The following is a 17,957-nucleotide window of genomic DNA, read 5'->3' as shown; positions in this document are numbered from 1 at the left end:
TCTAGACAGGCAGCATGTGAGAAATGGCGAGGTTAGATTGCTGAATTAAATAGCTAAGGAAACATTAACTTTCTTTCTTTGTTTCTTATTGATTCTGCTGGACACATTTTCTACTGCAACAAATGCTAGCACTACTGAAGCATTAAGTGGGCATTTAAAGGTACTTTTGTTATTCACTACACAATCCATGACCTATTGGGTCATTGTTTCAGAGAGATTTCCTTACCTAAACAGAGAAACAAAATCTCTGCAGCCAGGGGAAAAAATAATTCAGTGGCAATGGGAGAAACGTTCAACTTCCTGTTGGCTTCCCCACTGAATTTCCTTGTGGGAAGCTGGCAGTGAACTTGGAAATCTTCCTTCCTTCCTTCCCCTCCCTCCCTCCCTCTCATTGAGTCATCCTTTCAAAGACGCTTACTAACTGGATTCCTCTGTGCCTTCAACAGTAACACAGCTTCTGATGAACAGCCTTCACTGGAAAAGTTGGGATACATTCAGGGATGTGTCTGCCTTGAAAATAACCCATGTGTCGCATAGACAAACATCAGCACAGGGAATGCTTTGTAACATTTTGCATTATGCCATAAAGTGCTTTTATAATACTGTTTATGAAATAAAATGTTTTATAAAATTTGACAAATTTCAATTCCACCGGAGTCACGGGTTCCAGCTTTTGAACCCATTTTGGAAGTTAGCCCATTTGAAGTTGAAAATGTTTTACGCTACGGTGCACCATTTCACCCAGTTAAATATTACGGGAATCAGAGTTTAGTAATATAGAGGTTGCACATAATGATCTACTAAGCACAGTTAGCAAAAATAACTCTTGATTCTGTTTACTGATTATTGTGGTTTTGTGAAAAACAAACTGTATATGGATAATTTGGCTTATTTGGAATCCTGGAAAAGAGTTTGTGTGTATGTGCATGTGTGTGTGTGTTTGTATGCCAGGGTGAATAATTATTCATGATTTTTTTTAAAAAAAAAATCATTTTTTTTATTTAAATCGGATTTTATTTTATTTTTATCAAATTTATTTTAATAAAATGCTTTTGGAGAAAAAAAATCTAAAGATAGTTTTCTATTTAAGATACATTAATAATTTTGTTTATTCAGCATGAAACGGAGCGTAGTTATCTATATCATCAGGCTGTATATTCTGTAATATAGGGACTGTCGATGAGTCGACAGCAGGTCAGGGGAGGAGCCGCTGTGGGACAGACATGACAGTCGCTGTTTGAAAAATATTGATTTAAATCGAGTTGATTTAAATCAAGCCTTTTTACTAGTGATTGAAACCATGATTTAAATGAAATCTGCCCTGGTGCGTGAACACATATGAATGGAGATGGATATTGAGATGGACTTGAGAGACCGCCTGCTGCCAATTACCTCCCAAAGACCAGTTAGATCACACAGGGTCGGCCTCCTCCAGGTTCCGTCCACCAGCCAATGCCACCTGGCTACTACCCGGGGGAGGGCCTTCTCTGTGGCAGCTCCGGCCCTTTGGAACGAACTCCCCGCGGAGATTCGGACCCTCACCTCTCTCCAGGCCTTCCGGAAAGCTGTCAAAACCTGGCTGTGCCGGCAGGCCTGGGGTTGATGAGTTCCCCTCCCCTCTCGACTTGTATGGTTGTATGATTCTTGTTTATTTTAATCACGTGTATTGTGTTTTATGTTCCCTTTTCCCCCCTTTGAGTTGTTCGCCGCCCTGAGTCCCTCCTGGAGAAGGGTGGCATACAAATAAACTAAATCTGAAATCTGAAATCTGAATATTTTAAATTGCCCCATAGGAGGTAATTTACTTATTTACTTCGTTTGTGTGGAATCTGCATTTACTTTTGATATCCTTGTTTAAATGATCTTTGAGAGTAATTGGGGGTGGGGGGGGTGCTGGAGAATCCTGACAAAGATAGTAAACTGCTATTACTAGAATATAAACTTGACTACAGGAAGTCCTCATTAAGCATAAAGTGACCATTTGCAGTTATGAAAACATCACTCTGCAATTAGTCCTCACATTAACAACCTAGGCAGGCCTTCAAAGCAGTAATGGTTTTCTCTTACCTTTGCTACTTGTTTTGGAAATGAGAGCACACTCGCTTCACACACGGACAGCGCTTCTGCGCATGTGCAGAGCGTCCGTGATGATGTCTGGGCAGGTGGGCAGAGCCTTCCCCGCCGTTGCCACTACTGGTTCGCCAGAAGCGGCAGAATACCACCTCATAAGCACAGTCACAGTTTCACTTAGTGACCACCCCACTTAAGTGAGCTGCTCCCCCTGCCCCTTGTAGTGGAAGACTACCTGTAGTTACTTTTGGGACACTCTGCCTAATTGCGGCTGTATAAATAACAGATGTCGGCAGGCCAGTTTTTAAAAGAACCTTGCTTAAAAGGACAGTTGTAGTTTTACCTACGAAATCTTTCCGATCACAGGACTTGGCAGTTCTTGGAACAGGTAAACCTCATTGAACAGCTTGTCTTCTTTGTGTAGGCTGCGAGGATATTATTGCTGAGAGCATCTCACTGGAAACCTTAACTGCCGTTCTCAAGTGGAGCTCCCAGCCTTATGGCTCCAAGTGGGTACACCGCCAAGCCCTGCATTTCCTCTGTGAGGAGTTTTCCCAAGTCATGACTTCAGATGTCTTTTATGAACTTTGCAAAGACCACTTGCAAACTGCTATCCAGTCAGACTACTTACAGGTAATTGTTTCTTCCCATTCAATGTTTTTTTTTTTAATTAAGGGCTGAATCAGGCTTTCTTACTAATGATATGGAACAGAAAGATGCAAGTCCTAAAACTTTGACCACTGGAAAAAAAACAGAAGAAGGAGCAAAACTTGGCTTGAAGTATTGTGTTCAGAACGGGTTCTTCCTCTTCCCTTATTCTGGCATTTATAAACACAAGTTGCTCGCAGAGGTAGTGATTAAGGAAAGCATTCTCCTTTCCTGGCATATAACCCAGCCCAAACTGACAGTATAAACTATTGCTTGAAAGCTTAATAATAGCCTAGGAGCAGTTGCAAATTATTTTAAGTGAAACTCTTTTAGGCTTAATTTTTGTCTTGCCTTTTCAGAGGTTTATAGAAATTATATAGTAGGCTCACACTAACAACATACATTTGTGGCAAGAAAATGGGAAATCCAGGCTCCTCTTTGAAATACACTTTTCTTGTTGGGGAGATACTAAATCTCCTGGATTTTGACTACTTTTCATTCCTCCACACTCCTGCTCTTGTTACCTTGTTCAAAAAAAGTCTCTCATCTGTGTTGCATATTACCTTGGAAAATGCATTTTTGTATGCTTTTTTTTGCTCTGATTACATAGCATGAAATTTGGAAACTTTGGTTCATATACTTGTCCTATTTTTCAATTCCCTTCAGCTTCAGAATAGTTAAAACAAAGTTCTGTTAAAAATCAGAATGTCAGTCATATTCCTATACATGTTATTAAATATCAACTGGATGCCTATAGTTATCTCCAATTTCTCTGTCCCCTGGCTTCTTTTGGCATATCAAGAATATTTAGAAAAGGAAGTGGTTTGGGATTATATTTATTTTGTTTCATTTAAATATTTCTGAAGCATATAATACACTTAGAGAAGGACCGACATGTTAACTCATGCTTGCCTGGAATAAAGGAGGAGAAATAAGAGAATTTCTTGCTTAAACATCCACCGAGAGATGAGATGCAGGCAGTGCCATCCGCAGGGTCTGTGTGTCAAGATGTGTCAGTCTTTCCAGATAAACCAGATAGGAAATGTGACTGGATGAGCTAATTTTACTTTATTGTAAGGCTCCATTAACCAAAATTGTGCATGTCTGAAGGTACAAACTTCCTACCACTAGTTTTAACTGCGTGATCAATTAGGGCAAGATTGTTAAACCACTGGGAGCTCCTGTCTGTTTTGGCTAGATGTGTTTCCTAGGTAGCATCTCTTCCCCTTGTTCTCCAAGGTCATCCACATATAATATTGCAAGATTATACTACATGACTATGCAATCAGAGCCCCTCCCCTTAGTACAAACATAGAAAAAGGGGGACTTAATTTATACAGTTGCAGTTGCCATCTTTGATTTTTTTATTTCTCCTTTGGAAACCATGATCTGGGAAAGGAAACACTAAAGAACAAACACCAACAGATATTGCTCAATTAGCTAAGAAATAAAGCATCAAATAGAAGATGCCGAAAGAACACGTTTGCCAAAGCTGAACCAAGTGAACTGGAAAAAATTGAGAAAGGTACTAAAAAAGGTCAATGAGGCTGTGCAAACCATTCAAACCACTACATTAGCTGAAACAAACCAGCTGATGTATGCAGCAGCCTTCATAACCATCAAAGAATTGGGTTTGAAAATACAAAAGAACCAAAGAGGCAAGAAGAGGAAGCCTAAATGGAAAATTCGGTTGGAATTGAAGATAAAAAAAATTTGTGGAGACTTGAGCAACTTGAAGAACCTAAGACAAGGTCAGCTAAAGAACAAGCAGGTCAAAAGCAGCCTGGAAGTAAGATATGATTTGGAGAATAAGTAGATTGCGGTAGCAATTGAAGAGCTGAAGCAGAGGGTTGTTGCCGTTGCTGAAAAGATTAAAAGGTATGAAAACCGAGTAACTCAGTTCAAGGAAAACTCACAGTTCAGAGCAAATCAGCACCAGTTTTATAACAGCTTAGAAAATGGAGATGGAGTAACAACAAATGAAAAGCCTGATAAAGAGAAAGCTCTGAAATTCTAGAAGAATTTGTGGGAAAACAACAAGCACCACAACAGAAATGCAAAATGGATCAAACAGATTGAGGATTCTATTAAAATGCATAAAATGGAAGATGTGAAAATAACAAAAGAAATGGTACAAAGACAGTCAAGAAAAGTGAAGAACTGGAGTGCACCTGGACCAGATGAGTTACATGGCTTCTGGTTAAAGGCACTTACAAGTGTGCACAAAAGATTGGCAGCCCAAATGAACCAGATCTTAAAAACACCTGAAAATGATGAATGGATGACAACTGGAAGGACATTTTTGATCCAAGAAGGAAAGGACCTGGGAAACTATAGGCCAATCACCTATTTGCTAACAACATACAAACTCCTTACTGGTATCATTGCAAACCAAATTTATGGATACTTGGAAAGAAATAACTTGCTTCCTGTGGAACAGAAAGGATGCTACAAAAATTCAAGAGAAACAAAGGACCAACTGCTGATTGACAAGCTAATCCTAAAGAATTCAAAGAAAAGACGAACCAACCTGTTCATGGCTTGGATAGACTATAAGAAAGTGTTTGATTCAGTTCCCCTTAGCTGGGTCAAGAAATGCCTGAAAATCTTTGGCATCAGCAGCAACATACAAAAATTCATGGAAACTTCAATGAACTTCTGGAAAGCGAAGCTTATAGCTAATGAAGAAGAACTGGGTAAAGTTGAAATTAAACGAGGCATTTTCCAGGGCGATTCCCTTTCACTCCTACTTTTTGTACTCTCAATGCTACCACTGACAATCATTTTGAAGAAGATGAACTGTGGATACAAACTTGCAAAAAAAGGATTGAAAATTTCGCACTTGGTGTACATGGATGATTTGAAGCTGTTTGGTAAAACAAAAGCTGAACTGAATTTATTAATTGAAAGCACAAAAGAATTTAGCCAAGACATTGGTATGCAGTTTGGAATTGACAAATATGCAACAATGGCAACCAAAGCAGGCAAGGTCATAGAAGATGATGGAATAGAATGAGAATGAAGAAATGATAAAGGCAGTAAAACCAGAAGAAGACTAGAAGTACTTGGGGATTTTAGAGGCCTCTGACTTAATGCATAATAAAGTAAAGGAATTAACTTCAGCCAAGTACATTCGACAAATTCGCAAGATATTAAAGTCCAAACTGAATGGAGGAAATATCTTAAAAGCCATAAATATCTGGGCTATACCTGTGATTCGATACTCTGCAGGAATAATTAACTGGGCCCAGATGGAGTTGGACAATGTGGACAGAAAAACAAGGAAGCTTATGACAATGAATCATGCTTTGCATCCTAAAAGTGATGTTGACCGATTATATCTACCAAGAGCAGAGGGTGGTCGAGGACTCCTACAAGTAAAATAGACTGTGGAAGAAGAAAAACACAGCTTGAATGATTACATCCAGAAAAGTGAAGAACCAATGATTAAGGAAGTAAATAAAGGAGGCCTTTTAAAGACAACTAAGTCAAAAGCTGAATATAAGAAAGAAGTAATTGAGAAGCGAGCTGAAAATTGGAAAAACAAAGCTATGCATTGCCAATACTTGAAAAGTATTGAAGGCAAAGCTGACCAAAAGCTAACTTGGAACTGGTTAAGTTCAGGAGCACTGAAAAAAGAAACAGAAGGCTTTATTTTGGTAGCTCAAGAACAAGGCTTAGCCACAAACTACATGAAAGCAAAAATTCAACATGTTACCACCAACAGCAAATGTCGCCTCTGTAATGAGAAAGACGAGACAATCGACCACTTGATCAGTGGGTGCAGCAAAATTTCACAAACCGACTACCTACAACGCCATGACTGTGTTGCTAAGATCATTCACTGGAAATTGTGCCAAAATTTTGGATTTGAGTACAGCAAAAACCACTGGGACCATCAGGTTGAGAAGGTTTTAGAGAATGAGAAAGTCAAGATCTTGTGAGACTTCAGAATCCAAACTGACAGGAACTTGGCCCACAACACCCTTGACATAGCAGTCTAACTGCTAACTGCTATAACAATAGTTGAAAAGAAAAAAGTATGTTTCATTGGCATTGCAATACTTGGTGATGCACGAATTGAAGATAAGCAGCAAGAAAAAAATCACAAAGTACTGGGACTTGGAAATTGAAGTTGAGCGACTGTGGAAAAAGAAATCGAATTGGAGCCCTTGGAGCAATACCTAAAGAGCTACCTCGCTATTTGGAAATTTTAAATTTATCAGACTTGAACATTCTGATTCTACAAAAAACCACCCTACTTGGAACAGCTTATATCCTCCGACGTTACCTTAAGTGTTCCTAGGTCCTTGGTTAGGACTCGAGCTGTTGAGCTACCAACCAGCCTCAAAGGCTGTGAATCTCACCAAAGATTAACCACATGATGATGATGATGATGATGATGATGATGATGATGATACCCATTGTCATCGGGGCACTTGGTACCATGTCCAAGAATTTTATAAGATACATCAACAAATTGCAGCTTCCCTCAATAACACCAGTGGAACTGTTAAAAAACTGTGCTACTCAGAACATCGTATATTTTAAGAAGATACTTGGTTGATAACTAGAACGCTGGCAGCAACCCGTATCAACCATTAGCACCAATCAAAGGTATTTGTGATGCATTTTTGAATGTTCAGTTGACTGAGTTTCATGTTTAATTAATAAAGTATAATGATAATGATGATGATGATGGTGATGATGATGTATTTACACTTACAATGCTGCCTTACTCCAGCACTTCTGTCAATTCTTAGTGACTCTTCAATGCACTTTTCAGTTCTTCTGCAATGCAATGCAAGAGGCACAATTTCATTTCAAGAGTGGAGATTTTACAGCTTTCTCTCTTCTTTATGTTTCACTCATCAAACTACTTTCAGTGCTTAAAAAGAATTTAAAACACTAGCATTTTACAGAACAAAATACAAGATGCAACTCACCCCCCCCCAAAAAAACATTCCAACAGCAGCAAAGTCCAGGCACACATTATTAGACACTTTTGTGCAATGACTAGGTCTCAAAGACACCCCCAGGTTTATTGATTGAAAGAGAATGAAAATTCACACAAACACAAATGTAATGAAAAGTAGAATAGTTTAACAAAGTTCCTTTGTAGAATCAGAAGTGCTAGTAATGAAAACTGTAGGAGTTTGACTGAAATGCAATGAGCAACAATAGCATATTGTGTTACAAATCTTTGCCATTAAGGAGCTTAATTAACTGTAATTTATTATTAATCTAAACTTCATTAGAATAAGCACTTTGGGCCTAAACGTTAATTTGATGATGCTGTGTGCCTTAGACGCTGTGTTTTTATGCTTTGTTTTAAATCCCTCTTCAATAGGCAAGTGAGCAAGATATCTTGAAATACCTTGTGAAATGGGGTGAACATCAATTAATAAAAAGAATTGCAGATCGAGGTAGGTGTTTAATAGATAATATGTTTCATTATTAATATTTAATCTTTAAAGATCTTTGAAGTTAACTTAGTCATTCATTCATTCGTTCATTCATTATGTCCACTTTTGTCTACAATACTACAAATATTTCCATGGTGAAAGCATTTGCTGGTGACATTACCATTGCCCAGGGGCTGCCCTGTCTATAGTTATCTCCAATTTCTCTGTCCCCTGGTTTCTTTTGGCATATCAAGAATATTTAGAAAAGGAAGTGGTTTGGGATTATATTTATTTTGTTTCATTTAAATATTTCTGAAGCATATAATACACTTGGAGAAGGACCAACATGTTAACTCATGCTTGCCTGGAATAAAGGAGGAGAAATAAGAGAATTTCTTGCTTAAACATCCACTGATCCGTTTGGCAGAGATGAGACGCAGGCAGTGGCATCCGCAGGGTCTGAGTGTCAAGATGTGTCAGTCCTTCCAGATAAACCAGATAGGAAATGTGACTGGATGAGCTAATTTTACTTTATTGTAAGGCTCCATTAACCAAAATCGTGCATGTCTGAAAGTACAAACTTCCTACCACTAGTTTTAACTGTGTGATCAATTAGGGCAAGATTGTTAAACCACTGGGAGCTCCTGTCTGTTTTGGCTAGATGTGTTTCCTAGGTAGCATCTCTTCCCCTTGTTCTCCAAGGTCATCCACATATAATATTGCAAGATTATACTACGTGACTATGCAATCAAAGCTCCTGCCCTTAGTATAAACATAGAAAAAATGGACGGGGGGGGGGGGGACTTAATTCATACAGTTGCAGTTGCCATCTTTGATTTTTTTTTTATTTCTCCTTTGGAAACCATGATCTGGTATCCTATTGAAATAATAACAACAACAGCTAGGCCATACATCAATAGGCCTTTTGGCACACTGATGTATGTTGCAGTTTTCCACTACACCTCTGAAATTCCTTATATATTCATCTGTATATGTTGTGTACATGTGTGTTTTGCACCAACAGAGTTTAACTAGCTAATAAATGTGTGTAGAGGTGGTGCGCAATTTACTACAACAGTTGGGACTGGAATTTTGGTCATAAGTCGAGGTATCACCTGACTGGTCTCAATTTTATAACCGTTTTTATGACCATCATTAAGCAGGTCACCGAAGTTGTTACGCAAACCATGTGTTCATAAAGCGAATTATATGTTCATATGTGTGAATCCATTTTATCTAATTAGGTTTTTTGCCATAAAATTGCAAAAGAGGACAAGTGTAAGTAACTTTTTTCAATTATGTCACGTATGTTAAACGACCAATTTTAAGTCAAGGACTATCTATGCCATGCTTTTTCTTTAAATCACAATGTTGAAGGAACAACCTCAGTACATTCCTGATAGTCCAGTTTACCGAGCCACCACATTTAAATGTAGTCCATATATTTGGCTGGTACAGTATATATTGCAGGGATGAGGATAATGTTATCCATTCAGTCGTGTCCAACTCTTGGAAATTCTGTGGGCCAGGTTCTCCACATCTTCCAGTCTTGCACTGCTTCTTTGAGTTGTTCGGTGTCCTGGCTGGTGTCAGCTTTGAAAATATATTGCAGCGATGAGAAGACAGTTCTCAGATATCATGACATTAAAATCCTAAATAAAATATAAATCATCATGGGCCTCCCAAACTTTCTTTTCTGGTCAGCAGAGTTCCTTCCACCCATATAGAAGTCAGAAAAACTGTAGGATGAACATTAAGATAAGTTTAATAAAGTTATTCAAACAAAAGGAAAACAATACTGTCCCAAAAAATTGAAGGGCAAAAAACCTAGAGAATTCTTGCCCCCATGTTTACCTTAATGTTAGTTTCTAATAGCTCTATTTTAGGGAACATAGCAATAGCACTTAGACTTATATACCACTTCATAATGCTTTCCAGCTGTCTCTAAGCAGTTTACAGAATCAGTATATTGTCCCCAACAAACTCTGTCCTCATTTTATCAAACTTGAAGGATGGAAGGCTGAGTTAACCTTGAGCCAGTCAGAATCGAACTCCTGGAATGAGCAGTGAGTTAGCCTTCAGTAATGCTTTCTAACCACTGGGCCACCACGCCTCTTTAATACATGCACATAAGTAAGTAACAGTAATGTTACTTATTCTGACCCCCACTTGACGGCTCTTTAACAAACGCAGGCAAAACTTAAAAGGAAGGCTTTTCTTTATCAGTTTTCAGTTCAAACTGGCTTCGAGCCCAGAACATAACATAAACACAAAACTCTGATAAGAATTCCAAAACAAAAGCTCTTACAAACTCGGCAGTTCTTTCGCAGTCTTCACAGATCAGATTTACATGAAAACACCAAAGCATTTATCCAAATGGAACAGGCATAATCACGAGTAATAAGCAAGCAATATTGTACCAGACACGGAACACACGAAGGAACGAAGGAACGTATGTTGACTCCAGCAACTGGGGCGTGGCAGCATCCCTCGTTTTATCTCCAAACTTGCCTCAAACCACTCCCAGCTGCCTAATGACTCTTGCTCCCGAAAGAACTCTCAGCAAAACTGCTGAGTCACAACAGTTACTTATATGACAATAGGTCTCAAATCAGCTTACAATAAAAATTAACCCAAATAGAAGAATTAGAGACATTTTTAAAAAAATGTTTTAAAAATTTTTTTTAGCATTTCTTTTATTTGGATTAATGTTATGGTAAGCTGGTCCGAGACCTGGTTTTTATATAAGTAATGTTCATAAGTAAGAAATAATAAAACTGTAGAATAAATATGTCTTTAATCAATTTTTTTAAAAAAAATTAGAACACATGAGTAAAACAATTTATTTAATTTGTCAGAACCCAATTTACTGAGTGGCACAGCTCATAGTGTGAACAAGCGTGGTGTAAAGAGACGAGATCTTGATATCGAGGAATTAAAAGAAATCCTTTCCCCTCTCTTACCGTTCGTCCGCATTGAGCACATCCTGCCTATGAACAGTGAAGTACTGACAGATTCGGTAAGTATATTTTAAAGTTTCCTTTGAATCCTGCTTCAGCTTTTTATGCTGCTGTCCATGAGAAAAGTACAGAAAAAAATGGGCCAGGAAGAGTCCAATCAGGTTCAGGGGCTTGTTTCTTTGGTAATATCCAACTGATCACCAAAACACCACCAAAGAACAGATTTCTTGCCCCTGACTTAGGTCATCATTATGTAAAATTTATTGTGCTTTTGGAAAGTTTGGGGGTACTTGCTCCGATTCTTCAGTCAATTGTTTGTTTTCAATTTGGTTTGAGTACAGTTCAGTTATTCCTTACTGGTGACTCTCATCAGGTTGTAAATTGGTTTGCTGTTTTATACTTAAAAATAATTGTTACCTTTCTGATGTGATGTTTTCTTTTAAAGATGAAAAGAGGTCTCATTAGTACACCTCCTTCAGACATGCTGCCAACAGCAGAAGGTGGAAAGTCAAATGTGTGGCTGCGACAAAAAAATGCTGGAATTTATGTGAGGCCGAGGCTGTTCTCACCGTATGTGGAGGAGGCTAAGGTAAAATGAAGTATTAATGCTGCCGACCATCTCATAAATAGCTTTCAGTTATCCAGCCTGCCATGTAAGCGGGTCATCTGTTCTATATTCAGAATTATATTTAAAAAGTATTATGAGTTTGAAGTGCAAAAGTGCTTAAGATGACTTTGAAACCTGTAACAGGCATCTGCAGGCAGACATCAGTATTTCCGAATGCTAAGCCTTCCTTTTTTCCATGTTCTCACCCTGGATTCACTAAGGATTCTTTGCAGTATATGACTATGTGATAAATTAGAGCAGGGGTGTCAAACTCGATTTCATTGAGGGTGCATCAGGGTTGTGTTTGACCTTGGAGGGCTGTGTGTGTGTGTGGCTGGGATGGTGGTGACAAGGGACCTGCATTGGGGGCACCTTTGGTGGCCGAGTATTAAGGCATAATTCCCTGAGACCCTCCCTCATTCATTATAATCTCCTTCCTTCTTTCCTTCTCTTCTTTTTCCTTCCCTCCTCTTTTTTCCTTTCTTCTTCCTTCCCCTCTTTCCTTAGTTTACCTTCCTTGCTCTCTTCCCATCTTCTTTTTCTTTCCTCTTTTCCTTTCTCTTTTTCTGTCCCTTCTTGCATGCTCAAATGCAAAAGAGGAAACATTTCTCCTTTTGTTTTTAGTTTGTTTTGATAGCCCTCTGCCAGCAAAAATGGAGCTTGGGGGAGCCACCCTGCCGAGCTCCGTTTTCACTGGCAGAGGGATTTAGGAAGCCACCCAAACTGAAAATGCGGTGCGGGGGGGCACATATGCCCCCCTCAAGCTCCATTTTCACTAGCAGAGGCACTGCAGGCCCGTCCTTTGCTGTTTCCAGGCTGGCCACATGGGTCAGATTTAAGCACCCAGCGGGCCTTGAGTTTGACACCTCTGAATTAGAAGGTAGACAAGCTTCCATCTCCTTTGGTGTCTCCAAAAGAACAGGATTTCAGATCTTTTCTTCCATGCAATTACCCTGCTGAACGCATTTGAAAGATTGATTTGATCTCTTCTCATCTCTCTGAGTTTTCTCTGAGCATGTACCTTCCTATTCACCCCATACACATGTACACATTTGCAGAAACCTTCCAGCTTGTCTAGATGGAGGAAGGCATCCTCTTCCTAAATAGAACTGAGCCATGACTGTCGGCCTCCTTCTGTGTCTGGAGGAAGGGACCATGTGTTTTCCTTTACAAGAGAAAGGATGGCAGAAGAAAGCAGGGAACAACTGCACACTTTATCCCTCTCTGTGGAAGTCTTCCTCTATGGACCCATTTCAAGAAGAAAGCTTTCCCGCCAGGGGTGAAATCCAACAGGTTCTGACAGGTTCTGGAGAACTGGTAGCGGAAAGTTTGAGTAGTTTGGAGAACCAGCAAATGCCACCTCTGATTGGCCCCAGAGTGGGGTGGGAATGGAGATTTTTCAGTATCCTTCCCCTGCCACACCCACCAAGACACACCACGCCCACCAAAACATGCCTACAGAACTGGTAGTAAAAAAATTTGAACTTCACCACTGCTTCCCGCCCACCAGAGGTGTGAGGAGAAAAAAATCCAGATTTTCGATGCGATTCAGTTTTCCCAGAATGTCATACAGTGTGAAATTTGATTTTGTTTTCTGTTTGTTAGTACTTATACAAGACAGATTGCGCTGTAATGCAAATTTTGTATGAAGAATATATTTTTTTCACCCTTGTTTTTTGTATGATGAAATCCTTTGGTATTTTTGGTTATCAGCAACATTTCAGATGATATGCAGGTGACCTTGTGTTTGTAAGATTGATGAATGAAGACCCATATTAGCAAAGTAGCTTCTTTGAATATTAGTGAGCCCATTAAGAGCCATCTGAATGATTTACATGAAAAAAAAAAGAATTAGTGAGTCATAAGAGTAGAAGCTGCCCATATTTAATTTAAATGTATACAATTATCTTTAAAGGAAAGAAAAGTTTATTTCTTGAAAATGTAAGATTCTATTATCTATTTTATCTACCATTATATGGTCCTTTAAAAAAAAAAGAATGCTATATCTAGTACAGATAGTCCTTGATGTACAACAGTTCATGTAGTGACCGTTCAAAGCTACAACAGCACTGAAAAAGTGACTTATGACCATTTTTCACACTTACATGGTTATGTAATTAAAATTCAGACACTTGGCAACTGGCTCATATTTATGACGGTTGCAGTGTCCCGGGGTCATATGATCCACTTTTGTGACCTTCTGACAACCAAAGTCAATGAGGAAGCCAGATTCACTTAACAACCGGGTTACTTGTCTTATTAACTGCAGTGATTCACTTTTAACAGCTGTGGCAAGAAAGGTTGTAAAATGGGCCAAAATTCACTTAGCAACAGAAATTCTGGCCTCAGTTGTGGTCGTTAGTTAAGGACTACCTGTATTTACTACTTTTTTTATTTCAGTACATTTCTTTTACCTTTGTTCTTTCAGTCACTTCTGGATGAGATGATGGTGGAGCAGACGGACCTTGTCCGTTTACGGATGGTTAGAATGTCCAATGTGCCAGATACCCTCTACATGGTAAACAATGCTGTTCCACAGTGCTGTCATATGATAAATCACCAGCAAATGTCCAGTAATCAGTCCAGTCCTCCTTCAGTTGTAGCCAATGAAATTCCAGGTATGTTTCTAAGCCAATTCATAAATACATCGTTCTTGGTTGTGAAATTCTTTAACACCGAAATACCAGGGTTTCATGAAAAAATAAAAACAGGAGGACGAGTGTATGATAATTAATATAGGGTCATAATACCCTGGTAATTTTTAATAGGGAATTTCTAGATCTCTTCACTTCAAAGAAAAGCAAAAAAAAAGTGGAAATTTTGTACTGCACAGGTGGAATATTGACAGATTCCACTGTGAGTATGTCAATAGAAAAAAAAAATTCTCCCTTTTTCCCATTTCTGTAAGTTAGACAGAAATAAAATGCATTAGTTCATCTATGATGTGTGCTTGCATAATACATACATTCATATTAGTTTGGTATTTTTGATTAACGTAAGACTAACTTTAAAAATACACACATTTCTTCATAATCAAAAAAGAATGTGGTGGATTTTTATGTTTGGCATAATATATTTGTATTAAGTACCACAGAGACTGTTGATGTAAACAAGATGAAGGCATGGTCGCTTCAAGTTTGGAATACAGAATGTGTATCAGAACAGGCATGAATAGTGGACAGTGTTCAAAGGTTCTTGTGATGCCAGAAATTCTTCTGGGCATTCTTCATTTAAAGTTTATGCATAAGAGGAAGACTTTTATAAAACAGCCCTCCAAATGCCGACCTTCATTGAAGCTAATCCAAGAACTAAGCTTAAATGAACTGCCAAAAGTGAATTTCAGGCGGACAAGTCTGGTACCAGCGCTCAAGAATTAGTTTTTTTGTCAGCTGCCAGTATTTTGTTGGAAGTACAGAGGTATCTGGTCCTGTTCCTTGCTTTGCCAGTCACAGCAATCCATCAGTGGTAAGAAAGAAGAAAACGGCATGCCCAGATTTGGCTAGAAAACTTGCTTTTTTATAACCCATATTCTACCTCGTGCAGAAAAATCCTTGGGAGTTGTATGTAACATAAAAGCTGAGCTGCATAGGTGCTACAGTTATTTTGGTGTTATCATCAAGAAAATTGTTGTTGAACACAAAGGGTCAACCCTTGAAATTAATTCCAGTCACTGGATAGTTTAATATTTGGTACAGGATTTTATGCTTATCAACTGGTGATGATCAGCCTTGATCAGTGACCGGCATCATTGAAGACACTGAGCCAAGCTGTGTAATCTGGATGATTGCACTTGTAAGGACAAATAAATTGGTGTTCAGGTGACTTTGAAAGCTTTGGGGGAGAAAAGGCCACAGTGGTCAACATTGATTCATGAAAATCAGTGGTTCCCAAACTTGGCAACTTTAAGACTTGTGGACTTCAACTCCTAGAATTCTCCAGCCAGCTCTGTCTTAAAGTTGCCAAGTTTGGGAACCACTGATGAAGATGAATGAAGCTGGGATATTTCGGAAGGTTTTTCTTTACCTTTTTTGGGAGGGGTGGTGGTCGTTGGATCCTTTAAAAAAAAAAATTAGAAAGCTTGTTTGTTTTACATGGCCATTTTCATTTATTTCCCGATCCAAAATGACCCCAAAAATATGCAATCAAAGAGGAAATTTCTAGAAATTAAATAAGAGCCATATTTGGAAGCTGCAACAAAACCCTGTTAAAAATTACCTTACAATGTATTTAAGGGACAAAATCAAATGATGCTATTGATGATCTCATTTTTAGCTGGAAAACTTTTTCTTCCTGTACATTACTTAGAAATAGAAATTTTTATTTACGCTCAACGACCAACCAAGTATTTAGGAATAGTCATATCTAGCTTTTATACTTTGGTTTTCATAATGTGGGATTTTTAAAGGCTGGAAATTGCCCACTAATTCATTTGGAGTGAGATTCTAATAGCATATAAAACAGATGCTCCACTATGCACAACATCTTGTGCTTAGAAATTTGACAAAATATTAAATCTAAACACAATATTGAAAAACTACTCCGAAGTGTGGAATTTTGTTGTCTGATGTGTATTTTTTCTGACCAATACAGTGCTCTTGGATTGGGTTGTTTTCTATTCTTCATTCTGTTTTTCAACATAAAAAATTTGAAATAAACATACATAGTTTTTTTTTCTTTTTACTTTCTAGGAAAATCTTACCTTCCATTTTCTAGGAAAATGATTGAAAAAATCCTGAAAGTCTAAATGAATGCTATAGGCAGTAAACAAATTTGTATGTTCTCATGTGCGCTGCTTGGAGAGTCCAAGCATGGGTTAAATTAGTCTGGTTACCCGACTGAGATAATCATTTTCTTTAACCACGCCTCCTGGTCCTTCTTAATGCCAGATTTTTTCCTCATTCTGCCCCGTTAAGGACTATTTTATGAGCTCCAGCCACTAGTTTAATACTAGTTGGACTCTCCTTTGTTTAGCAGTTTTTTTCTGTTTCTATTTTAGCCCTATGTTTTTATCTTGGCTTTTTCTTTTTTTCCACAAATTTTATTTTTGTCCTCACTTCTCTCGAATTGTCAATTGAGGTAGGAGCAGATATGAGGGGTGCTCTACCTGCCGCGCCACTTGCGGTGAGCGGCAGAGATCCCTGGGGCTTTGTTATCTCTCAGAACAGTGGCGGAGTTCTCGGCGGCTGCTGGAAGCTGTCAGCGGTTGTTTTCTGGACTTTTGTGTGCTGCCAACCCGTGGAGAAATATTTGGCCATTTTTGAAAGTCGTGGCCGCCATTTTCTCCTCCACCCCCACACCAGAGCAGTGGCCATTTTGTCAGCTCGTTTTTTCGCACGCTTTTCAAGCTTGCCTGTTCCACTGTACGTTCCTTCACAGATCGCTGCTGAGTGGCCAGCTGACCCTTTTCGGGGCTGCGTCAGGGTTGCTGCCACTCACTCTTCATCGTCGGGCAGCACTGGTGTCTTTGGTCAACTCGCAGTCATACACTGATACACAGAGGGTTGATTCCATTTTCGCCCCTCTGTGAGTGATCTGTCAGACTGCGCAACCTCCCTGGTTCACAAACCCTTGGGCTCTTCTTCTCTCAACTGACTGAAGGCTGCAGAAAAGAGGCCCCCACAGCGATCATCTCCGGCTGACTGATGTCTTTGCAGTCTTCGAAACTTCATGTGCAGTTGAGATGGCTAAAGCTTCAGAAGCAGTAGATCTGGAGCAGCCAGGCCCCTCCACCTGCTACAACGGTAGACCAGATCCCTCCCGGGCCCCTAATCAGGCCAAGGCCACAGGCAAAGACAAGAAGGCCAGGAAGGGCAGGGGGCAGGAAAGGGAAGTCATCCCTACCAATCATCCTCGGCTGCGGATAGGGATGCTGAGTGTCATCAGCGGGCCCTCAAAGAGCCATTTGAGAAGGCCCAGCACCAGGCCAGGCAGGCCAACCAGCAGGCCACCATGCAGGGTGAGTCATCCCTTCCCCTGTCTCCCATTGGGGACCCCCTGTGGGTCATTGAGGAGGAGATAGAGTCTGAGGGTTTGTCTCCTGACATTTCCCTGGTGGATCCCAGTTCCCCCATGCCTTCCTCTGTATCCGAACCTGACCCAATGGAAACAGATGAGCGCAGCCTCATGTGGGGGGGGGGGGACCCTCTTCCTCCAGATCCAAGGGAGGGAATAGGCCCAGAGAAGACCAGGAGCCTGAACTGTTAGCCTAAATGCAGGTGGTTATCACCCATGCCATCTCCCATGGCATAGCCAAGAGGCTCCAGAAGA

At 39.5% G+C, this 17,957-nt stretch overlaps 1 protein-coding gene and 1 pseudogene across 3 annotated transcripts in view; both read left to right on the top strand.

Annotated features, from left to right (window-relative positions):
• BTBD7 (BTB domain containing 7) overlaps nucleotides 1-17,957 on the top strand; it is an 87,752-nt gene that overhangs the window by 54,657 nt on the left and 15,138 nt on the right. For all 3 annotated transcript variants that reach the window (XR_015698058.1, XM_087725773.1, XM_087725762.1), the window contains exons 4-8: nucleotides 2,495-2,703; nucleotides 8,069-8,144; nucleotides 10,982-11,142; nucleotides 11,529-11,672; nucleotides 14,119-14,308. Coding sequence is in view for 2 of the 3 variants with exons in the window: in XM_087725773.1 (XP_087581899.1) it covers nucleotides 2,495-2,703; nucleotides 8,069-8,144; nucleotides 10,982-11,142; nucleotides 11,529-11,672; nucleotides 14,119-14,308 (780 nt within the window). In the remaining variant the exon portion in view is untranslated. The remainder of the gene's footprint in view (nucleotides 1-2,494; nucleotides 2,704-8,068; nucleotides 8,145-10,981; nucleotides 11,143-11,528; nucleotides 11,673-14,118; nucleotides 14,309-17,957) is intronic.
• On the top strand, nucleotides 5,110-7,607 carry LOC148049748 (uncharacterized; annotated as a pseudogene).

This window comes from Thamnophis sirtalis, unplaced genomic scaffold, assembly GCF_051295495.1.
Source record: "Thamnophis sirtalis isolate CommonGarterSnake01/CBP01778 unplaced genomic scaffold, rThaSir2_p1.2 scaffold_1, whole genome shotgun sequence".
Classification (NCBI taxonomy): Eukaryota; Metazoa; Chordata; class Lepidosauria; order Squamata; family Natricidae; genus Thamnophis; species Thamnophis sirtalis.
This window is presented reverse-complemented; position numbering and strand designations above follow the sequence as displayed.